A 10,627-nucleotide genomic window follows, 5' to 3' on the forward strand; every position below is an offset into this window, starting at 1 on the left:
TTGTACACTAACACTAGATAGCCATTCATTTCCAATCGACCTCATGTCGGTCTCAATTAAAAGTTTCGACGTCATAATCGGCATGGATTGGTTGAGTTCTCATCGTGCCGACATCATGTGTTACGAAAAGGTTGTTCGCCTTAATCTGCCGTCTAGCGAAACTCTAGTTATCTACGGCGACAAACCCGACACAAATCTTCGCCTCATCTCGAGCATTCAAGCCCAGAAATTCTTGCGAAAGGAATGTCGCGCATTCCTTGCTCATGTTGTCAATGTGAGCCAAGAGACGAAGGACATAAAGAACATTCAAGTGGTACGCGATTTTCCCGACATCTTTCCAGAAGAACTCCCAGGATTACCTCCACAACGTCAAGTCGATTTCAGAATCGACTTAGTTCCAGGGGCTACCCCAGTAGCCAAATCGCCCTATCGTCTAGCACCGGCTGAGATGCAGGAGCTATCCAGTCAACTTAATGAATTGCTCAGCAAGGGCTTCATTAGACCAAGCTTCACACCATGGGGAGCACCGGTCTTGTTCGTCAAGAAGAAAGACGGATCGTTCCGTATGTGCATCGACTATAGAGAACTGAACAAACTGACCGTCAAAAATCGTTACCCTCTACCTCGCATAGACGATTTGTTCGACCAACTTCAAGGGGCGAGTTTCTTTTCAAAGATTGACCTGAGATCCGGGTATCACCAGTTACGAGTGCTAGGGGAGGATGTTCCGAAGACAGCCTTCCAAACTCGTTATGGACACTACAAATTTGTACTGATGCCGTTCGGATTGATCAATGCGCCCGCGGTATTCATGGATTTAATGAATCGGGTGTGCCGTCCTTACTTGGATCAGTTCGTCATTGTCTTCATCGATGACATACTTATCTACTCTCGTAGTATGGAGGAGCATAGCCAACATCTTCGACAGGTCTTGGAAACAATGCGATCGGAGAGGCTCTATGCGAAGTTCTCGAAATGCGAATTTTGGATCCGAAGAGTCGAATTCTTAGGGCACGTGGTTAAAGAAGAGGGAATACATGTGGACCCTTCCAAAATCAAAGCCATTGAGAACTGGTCAGCACTGAAGACGCCTATATAAATTCGTCAATTTCTAGGCCTCGCTGGCTACTATCGCAGGTTCATTCAGAACTTCTCTCGGATTGCGAAACCGCTTACAACATTGACCCAGAAGGGCGAGGCCTTTTACTGGGAAGAGAATCAAGAAAAAGCGTTCCAAACGCTAAAGCGAGCCTTATGCACCGCACCGATACTGTCCCTCCCCGAAGGGACAGAAGACTTTATAGTTTATTGCGATGCATCCAATCAAGGGCTCAGCTGTGTTCTGATGCAACGAGGTAAGGTCATCGCCTATGCCTCAAGACAGCTGAAGACACACGAGGTAACTACACCACACACGATCTTGAGTTGGGAGCAGTGGTATTTGCTCTGAAGATCCGGAGACACTACCTGTACGGTACAAAAAGCACTATCTTTACAGACCACAAAAGCCTACAACACATATTCGACCAGAAGGAGCTCAACATGAGACAACGACGGTGGGTCGAGCTACTCAGTGATTATGAATGTGAAATTCATTATCATCCCGGCAAGGCCAACGTAGTAGCTGACGCCCTAAGTTAGAAAGAATACTCTGGTCGTAGAGTCAAATCATTGACTATGACTATCCATTCACACTTGTCCACACAAATTAAGGAAGCTCAGCTCGAAGCTTTGAAATCTGAAAATGTGGCGAGTGAATCCCTGAGAGGGATGGATAAAAACTTGGAAGTCAAGGGTGGCGGAGTCTTATATCTCATGGATCGGATCTGGACACCGAAACACGGTGGTTTCAAAGACTTGGTCATGACCGAAGCGCACAACACTCGATATTCCATCCACCCAGGTTCGGATAAGATGTATCTGGATCTTAAAAAGTTATACTGGTGGCCTAACATGAAAGCAGAGATTGCTACCTTCGTGAGTAAATGCCTTACTTGCGCCAATGTTAAGGTTGAATACCAGAAATCATCAGGTTTACTCCAGCAACCAGAGATACCTGAATGGAAGTGGGAGCAGATCATGATGGACTTCATAACCAAGTTGCCCAAGACAACGGGTGGTCTCGATACCATATGGGTGATCTTAGACAGGTTAACAAAGTCCGCACACTTCCTACCGATCAAAGAAACTGACAAGATGGAGAAGCTAACTAGAACATACATTAGGGAGATCGTACGACTGCATGGTGTTCCCATATGCATTATCTCTGATAGGGATAATAGATTCACTTCGAGGTTCTGGCAGTCGCTACAAAGTTCCCTTGGAACTAGGCTGGACATGAGTACAGCCTACCATCCACAAACCGACGGACAAAGTGAAAGGACAATTCAAACTTTGGAAGATATGTTGCGAGCCTGCGTGATAGACTTTAGAAAGGCATGGGATACTCATTTACCCCCTGTCGAATTCTCCTACAACAATAGTTATCACACGAGCATAAAGGCTGCTCCATTTGAAGCCCTCTATGGCCGTAAGTGCAGATCCTCTCTGTGCTGGGCTGAGGTGGGCGACACGCAGTTAGCTAAAGGACGAGTTCCTGACAGCACTCTCACGGGTACGGAAATCATTCGGGAAACGACAGAGAAGATCATTCAGATTCGTGAACGATTGAAAGCCTCTAGAGACCGACAGAAAAGCTACGCAGACAAGAGAAGGAAACCGTTGGAATTTCAGGTGGGTGACCGTGTTCTATTGAAGGTCTCACCCTGTAAGGGCTTGATACGCTTTGGAAAGTGTGGAAAGCTAAATCCAAGATACGTAGGGCCTTTCGAGATTCTCGCTAGAATCGGCCCTATAGCTTACAAACTTAAACTACCTCGCGAACTCAGTAACGTACATTCTACTTTCCACGTCTCGAACTTGAAAAAGTGTCTGTCCGACGAGACTCTTGTAATCCCACTCGACGAGATCGAGATCAACGAGAGCCTCAACTTCGTGGAAGAACCTGTAGAGATCATGGACCGAGAGGTCAAGCGAACGAAGCAAAGCCGTATCCCGATAGTGAAGGTTCGCTGGAACGCCAAGCGAGGACCTGAATTCACTTGGGAGCGCGGGGATCCGTTTAAACTGAAATATCCTCATCTTTTTGTTTAGTTATTTGTAATAGCTTAATTGTTTAAACTCTAATTTCGGGACGAAATTCTCTCTAACGGGGGGATGATGTGACAACCCGAAATTTCTATCTTGTACAGTTATTCAAATCAATCAAAGTCAGACTCGTTTCTGCTACCTTCTATCATTTCTTAGAGTCAATTTGAGTGCTCTAAACCTAGTATCTTCAAAGTTAGGGTTTAGATTTGGGTACCACAAGTTCACCACTTCCCAAAATGGCCAAACACTCCATCATGAGGAGTGTACGGCCGTACACTTGGGTGTATGGCCGTACACTCTAGTCTATAAATGAAAGGCTTGGCCTTCATTCAACCCTTTTCACCCTCCTAGCCAAGAACTCATTCTCTCTCAACTATCATCCGATTTTCACCTAGATCTTCAAGTGGTAAGTGTTTCTTCCTTTGATTTGTTGATTCCTTACTCCATCTAGTAAAGATCATTGATTTCATCCATGAAATCACTTCTTTTTAGTAGATCTTCAAGTGTTCTTCAGTTTCACCAAGAACACCAAGAACACCTACTAAGTTCTTGGGCTCCAAACACCCCTAAAAGATTCTATATCGTAAGTACCATTTCTATGCTTGTTACTTACTAGTTATGAGCCTTAGAAAACGTCCAAACAATGATCATTAAGGAGTGTATGGCCGTACACACCTCATGTGGCCGTACACCCCTTTGTTTAGTGCTTAAGGACCTCAAACTCAAGTTGTATGCTAGCACATGATCAAGGAAACTTAGGGGATGCAAGATATAACCTTGGAATACACTTTTTGACCATTTCTTCAAGGAGTGTACGACCGTACACTCCATGGCCGTACACCCAAGAGGTCGTAAACCTGGTGGCCGTACACACACAAGTGTGGTTGTACACCCATTATGTGCAACCCTTTGAGCTTCTAACACTTCAATATAAGTGTTTTCTAAGTCCTAGGGTGTTTTCCTTACATGATTAGTTGTAAAAACACTAATTATATACATATATGTGTCAATATATGCTTATTAGGATCCGTTGTGCTCAAGTCTTCACTTGGCACTTAGCATCCTACGAACCGATCTTTCATTCATACCACTCACTGCAGGTGAGTTCATACCCCTTTAACTTACCTTTTAAATGATTTTAAATGCTTTTATGGGGGGGGGGGGGGAATACAAGTAGAAACATTATAGTTATTATATCAATCACATGTGATTAATAACTATCAATCAAATGGATTTCTTATACTTCAAATTGTGTTTTCAAACAAATTACTTCAAATCGTTTTACAAACCCTTTTATATGCAAAACTCTTTATCAAACTCTTTTAAACTTATATTTTGTCAAAAGCATATCTATATAGATATAGTTATATAAGTAGGATTGAAAGGACTTAGGACTGACAACTCGCCTTACTTCCTGTTCCTTGTTTGGTTGTGGACTTAGGGTATCGGTTGTTTGTCCGAAGGTCGTTTGAATCTTAGTTATATATTATGTGTATGTATATAGATATAAAAGTTCTTCATTCAGTTCAGATCCTTTGGGTAGCAAAGGTGTTCAATCATGTTCATTCATACCAACAACATTGCTAGTAAACAATAATAGGTATAGTTTAGGAAGTCACTAATACTATTACTAGAACAATGAAACATACTAAGAGTTAGTTCATACATGAGTCAGTACATACTATAACGAGAAAAAATACTCACTATAAAGAGAAACAGATAGAGAATACTATAACGAGAATCAATACATACTAAACACTATATACTAGAGAACATACTACATACTAGACGGAGAGAATACTACACTAGAACATTCTATAATACAAAAATACTATAACGTTAATGTGTCTCAGTGGGACCCTTTGGTCCCACAACTCGGGTGGACCCTTCGGTTTTAACCCAATAAAGCTCAGCATAACACACAACATAAATCACAAAGACATAATGCAGAATATCATAATACTCAATATAAGCACATAAGACCCTCCGTTCACACAAATTACCACTCAAGGTATGTATAGTGAGAAGACTCACCTCGGATGATGAACAGCCCCTATAAACGCTGCTGCTACGCACCGGCCACTATCTCTGTGCCAAACCCACAATTATCCCAATTAGGAACTAAGTCCAAATTCTCACTCATTAGGTCTAAAGGTAGTCCACTAACCAGCCCATCAATGACCTAAAACCCATTGGGCCCACCAAGGCCCAATAATAAATGGGCTCTCCCGAGGCCCAACTCTCACATTAAAAAGGCAAGCCCAACCCAAGGGCCCAAAACACCTATATAATTATTCCTCTGGTCCAAAACTCTATTGCAACAAGCCCAAACTCCAGGCCCAACACTCAAGGCCCAAAATGAGACTTAGCCCAAAAGTCCACAGTGAGGTTACGCGGGGCGTACCTCTCTTGGTACGCTCAGCGTACTCACGAACCCATATTGGCCATCGGGGACACTAGGACAGTACGCGGGGCGTCTGGAATTACGCTCAGCGTACTTCCCAGATTCACTCTTTCTACTCATTTGGTCTTAACCCGTTAAGACATTAACTCAAATCCCAGATCTGGACTCCATAATGGCTCTTACTCCATAAAGTCAGTGACTTTAAGCCTTTGCATGGCTGATAAGGCCACAAACACACAAAACTCTTACTCTCTTAACTCAAAGTGCTCATATCTCATGCATGGGTTGATTCTCACGTTCAAGACCTCATTTTTATGGATCCTCTCCACTAGAAACACTTAAAAGGACAGATATTAAGCTCTGGAGTGCAACAACTCATAAAGCCTCAAGCTTTGGGACCAAAAACCCTAAAATGGACCATATCATGCACAAAACAAAAAGGATGGGAAATTTTTGAGCTTTATACCTTCAAATGATGCTCCAACCACAAAAAAGCTCAGATCCAAAGCTTGGACTCCAACTCTATTCTCTTCCATGCTCCTTCTTCACTCCAAAAATCCCACAAGAACACTTAAAAGCTCACAATGGTCACACACAAGCTCAAGAACGATGATTAGGGTTTGAGAGGGTTTATTGACTGAGGATGGTGGCCAGGAATGAGGCCATCTCATTCTTTATATAGGGACACTCCTCTCAATTAGGGTTTTCCTTCTGTGCCTAGTACGCCCAGCGTACTAGGTGGCTCCGCTTAAAAATCACGCACATGAGTACGCTAAGCGTACACACACGTACGCCCGGCGTACTCCGCTGCCACCTTTTTCAATTAAAGGACTTATCCTGCCATAACTTCAAACTTCCATTGCTTCCTCGATATAACTCTGTTTCCAATGAATCTCATACCCTCGGAAAGGTGTCGAGATGCTCTACACTTCTAGCAACTCTTCACAGCCCCAAGACTTCCTCATGCCCGGGTTGCAGCCCACAACCCTAATCTCAGACGATCCGAAACAGGATGTTACAATGATGTCCTTAATTATAAAATCAATGAAAGTACATTATTATTTCTTGAGTTAATTTGGCCGAATCCCTCTTTGTATTTCAGGTTGTTGAAGAGGCATACACAAATTTGTTACCACATGTATGGTGAGGATACGAGCGTAATGTTTTTGTGTATTGTTGTGTGAGAGACAACTACAACCGTAATGAGGAAATGTTTGCATTTTTGGGCATTCGTTTGTCAACAAAATTTGATTTTTAATTTTACAATATGGACCCTAAAGAATTCGATTAAGCTCAATATACCCTTCAAATTTGTAAATATTCATATGTGTTGTCTTTTTTTTTCTGATAATACAACAATATATGGTACATTTGACACATTTTGTCAAGTAAATAAAAACTAAACAATATATTTGCAAATCAAACCATCCCATTTTTTATGTCCTAAAAATTTAACAAATTTTGACTATTACTTATCCAATTAATTATATGTTATTTTAATTTATTTTTCCGTGTGTTACACGGGTTATAACCTAGTAGCATAATAGTTAAATTAGTTACTTATAATATATTATTTATCAATAATATAAATAACGTAAAAAGTTTCCATATTGGTAATGAAATTCAAAAACACAACCTCGTGACTAACAAAATACAAATATGTTGCTACTCTAGGTAAAAACATTGATAATATTTGTAATGTGCTCAATCTTATTAATGAATTTGTGCTTTCCGTCTCCTATACATACATGGATGCACTTGGAACATGTATCTACACATATAAATGTGATAAATTTGCCTAATATTTACACTTATAACAGCAAACATTTTTGTGCATCAATAATATAAGTTAAAAGATAGACGCCAAAAAAAATAATATACATAGTCCATGTCATTTACGTTCTCTTGTTGATTTTTTAAGAGAGATTTGAGAGAAAGAAAGAGTTAGGGGCTGTTTGGCATAATCATAATGATTCAATTTTAAATGATTCAAAGGTTATTCTCTAATTCACATCCATTTTTGAAAATAAGGGATATGATGATTTGTTTGTGTCATTTATTTAACAAAACTGTCTAATAATTAAGGGTTTATGAAAAACTCTTCAATTTTTGTATTTTCCCTGGTTGATTTGATTTAAACTTTAAACCCACAATGTGAAGGAACATAACAAGGCACACAGACTCAAAATGCAACACCTCAAATACAATTAGAAAAATACAAACCTCTTGTGTGTTTTTGTTTAATTGAAATTTTTTGACAACTCTACAAATATTATCTTGGGGTTGGGCAACTAATTATTTTATAGCTATCTCAAGTCAAGGCCTCCATAAGCTTTTGGTGCAGCAGCTCTCACATCACCATTCCTCCATCAATGGTAAGCACCTGCAACCAACATATAATCAATCACTATTGTATTCAATATTTTCTCCCTCAAATAAAAGAAAAGTAAATATTAATTAATTAATGCTACAATTAGGTTTTGTAAGAAGAGGTGGGTACCTGTCCAGTCATGTAAGCAGCCGCAGGATTAAGAGCCAAAAATTCTACAAGCCCAGCAACTTCTTCGGGTTTCCCATACCTTCCTGTAAATCAAATTGTTAAAAAAAAAATACAAGTTACTGCTTTAAGGACAAGGCTAGAAAGAAAAAACTCACCCAAGGGGATTGTCTCCAAGATCTTTTTCTCAATGTCTTCCCCAAGCTTAGCAGTCATATCTGATGCAATAAATCCAGGAGCAATAGCATTCACCTGCAACTCACAATATTTATTTACAATTATACCCCCAGACAGTTTGAGTAATAACAGCTACCAAAAAAAAAAAACTCACATTTATGTTTCTGCTTGAGTATTCCTTTGCCACAGTTTTAGTAAAACCAATTACTCCAGCCTTTGCAGCACTGTAGTTGGCTTGTCCAACATTGCCAACCAAACCAACAACAGATGCTATATTGATTATTCTTCCCTGAGAATACACAATAAAAAAATAAAGCCAAAAACAAACAAATTTATAGAGTTTCTCCGATTAGATTTAACAGAAACATGCAAGTTCCTCAAAAAGAGCAAGAGACAAGATACTAAAAGTACCTTTTTCTTCTTCATCATAATTTTGGCAGCTGCCTGAAAATATATAAAGATTTAGTAAAAAACAATACCAAAATTTTTGAGAATTTTCAAGAATCATATATACCTGTGTACATAGGAATACACCAGTGAGATTCAAATCAATAACCTCCTGCCATTGAGAAGTTTTCATCCTCATCAATAAACCATCTCTTGTGATTCCTGTATATTAGGTTGAGATTGCATTAAAAACCAAATATGTCATACAGAGAAAAAAGGGGTAGAATTAGGTAACCTGCATTGTTGACCAATACATCCACAGTCCCCCACGCATCAACTGCCTGTAATTATTGTAAAGTCAACAAACTTCCAACTAATAAATAAATAAAGAAGAAAGATATGACAGAAGTTTTGCTTACAGTTTTGATCATGGATGCTACATCTGCTTCTTTTGAGACATCTCCCCCAAATGTAAGTGCTTCACCACCCACTGACTCAATCTGAGAGGTAATAGTCACTTTCATTATATGCAATCACACTCTTTGTACGCCAGTTACAAGAATCATTTGAAAAACCAGAACATGAGCATCATATCAAGAAATATTAGGGATATGTTGTAAATATACCTCCTTACAAACTTCTTCAGCCTCCTTAGAAGACCTTGCATAATTAACCAAAACCTGCAAGATTAAGCCATATGTGCCATGAGAATTGAGGTTTATGGTATTTGATATTCATGGTTTAACAAATTTTCAGTAATTTGTCTGACCTTACAACCAGCTTTGCCTAAAGCCAGTGCAACTGCCTTGCCAATACCTCTAGAGGCTCCAGTCACAATAACAACAGGAGCTTCCACCTTTGGTGTTGCGTCAACACTTGCTTGTTCAATGGTAGCCACCTGAGCTTTTACACCTGCAAGTCTCATTACAATCAAGAATTCAGCTTTATATTGTACAACCTGTTTGAATCATATCATATAAAGATCTCCTTTTATGCCAAACTGAAGGCCTTTTATGATTTAGCCGTTCAAACATCTGCCAAGGTTTATACAAGGATTTTCATCAGCAGTTTCTGTAAAGCCCTGATTTAAACTAATTTAATTTAAAGGATTTCTTATTTGAAAAAATTTAAACAGTTCACATGAACAAAGAGCTCCATACACAATTCTAACTAAATCCTAAAGGGGACAATAATTTTACGCAAAGAGGAGCACTATAATTGAGAAATATGTGCAGTTATATAACATAAGCGTCGAATCTAGTTAAAAGCTAAAATATGTATATAGGAATCATTTTCCCCCGAAGCCACACGTCCCATATTCCAGATTCTCCGGTACAAAAGTGTGATATTCAAATGAAAATGAGAAGAACGTCATACCGGATGAAGCGAACGACATCTTAGATCGGCATTGCGAATAGTTGAAGCTCCGCTGGAGCTGAACTGACGAAGCATTCTTGAGGAAAAGAGAAACTCTCCCATGGCCAGACTTGTCTGAGATTCCGGTGGATTTGAAAGCGGCGACAGCCGATCCGGCGAAAGAAGCAGACGCAGCCATGAGTGATGGGAATACGGAAAGTGAAGAGAAAGAATATCGAAGCGAAGCTATTGTAGGGGTCGCCACAAATGAAATTGAAGGAAGAAGTTTGGCGTCGCTTTATAAGATGTTGGTGATAGAGGGTTTTCGTCTTGGAAGCTCCGACGATGGCGATATGGTCGAAGTTGGAAAACGTTGGAGTGTCAATCAGTGTGACCACAGTTTCTCTCTTAAACCCCCCTCTCTCGAGTCTTGAGTTAACGAACCATGTTGGTGGGTTGGGTTCGGGTCTAACGAGTTCATATTTGGGTTCAAGGTTGAAATTAGTTATTAAACTTTTTTTTTCTAAATGTTTATTTAGTTATTTGGGCGATGTTTGTTTGTTTGTTTGTCTCTTTTGTCCGAGGCGGAATGACGAATTGTTTGGAGAGTATTTGTTTTTTTAGAAGACCACAAACGTTTTATGTCCTCTTATCCT

At 39.9% G+C, this 10,627-nt stretch overlaps 1 protein-coding gene across 1 annotated transcript; it reads right to left on the reverse strand.

Moving 5' to 3' along the window:
- Positions 1 to 7,733: 7,733 nt before the first annotated feature.
- On the reverse strand, positions 7,734 to 10,380 carry LOC145165994 (3-oxoacyl-[acyl-carrier-protein] reductase 4-like). Its single transcript, XM_079084919.1, has 11 exons — positions 9,993 to 10,380; positions 9,385 to 9,527; positions 9,242 to 9,295; positions 9,035 to 9,115; positions 8,911 to 8,956; positions 8,743 to 8,837; positions 8,640 to 8,672; positions 8,383 to 8,517; positions 8,210 to 8,303; positions 8,055 to 8,137; positions 7,734 to 7,937 (listed from the first exon to the last, which is right to left on the reverse strand). The coding sequence occupies exons 1-11, from the start codon at positions 10,168 to 10,170 to the stop codon at positions 7,905 to 7,907; spliced, it is 975 nt and encodes a 324-aa protein (XP_078941045.1). The 5' UTR covers positions 10,171 to 10,380; the 3' UTR covers positions 7,734 to 7,904.
- Between the last annotated feature and the right edge of the window lie 247 nt (positions 10,381 to 10,627).

The sequence above is a fragment of the Lactuca virosa genome, chromosome 3, assembly GCF_052849685.1.
Source record: "Lactuca virosa cultivar CGN04683 chromosome 3, Lactuca_virosa_CGN04683_v6, whole genome shotgun sequence".
Classification (NCBI taxonomy): domain Eukaryota; kingdom Viridiplantae; phylum Streptophyta; class Magnoliopsida; order Asterales; family Asteraceae; genus Lactuca; species Lactuca virosa.

What these genes read in the sequence shown, in the direction of transcription:
- LOC145165994 (XM_079084919.1), bottom strand. Translation starts at nt 10,170, where the DNA reads ATGGCTGCGTCTGCTTCTTTCGCCGGATCGGCTGTCGCCGCTTTCAAA. An exon ending in TAGCATCCATGATCAAAACT is followed by an intron (nt 8,957 to 9,034) that starts GTAAGCAAAACT and finishes CAATAATTACAG; the next exon opens with GCAGTTGATGCGTGGGGGAC. An exon ending in GTGTATTCCTATGTACACAG is followed by an intron (nt 8,673 to 8,742) that starts GTATATATGATT and finishes ATATATTTTCAG; the next exon opens with GCAGCTGCCAAAATTATGAT.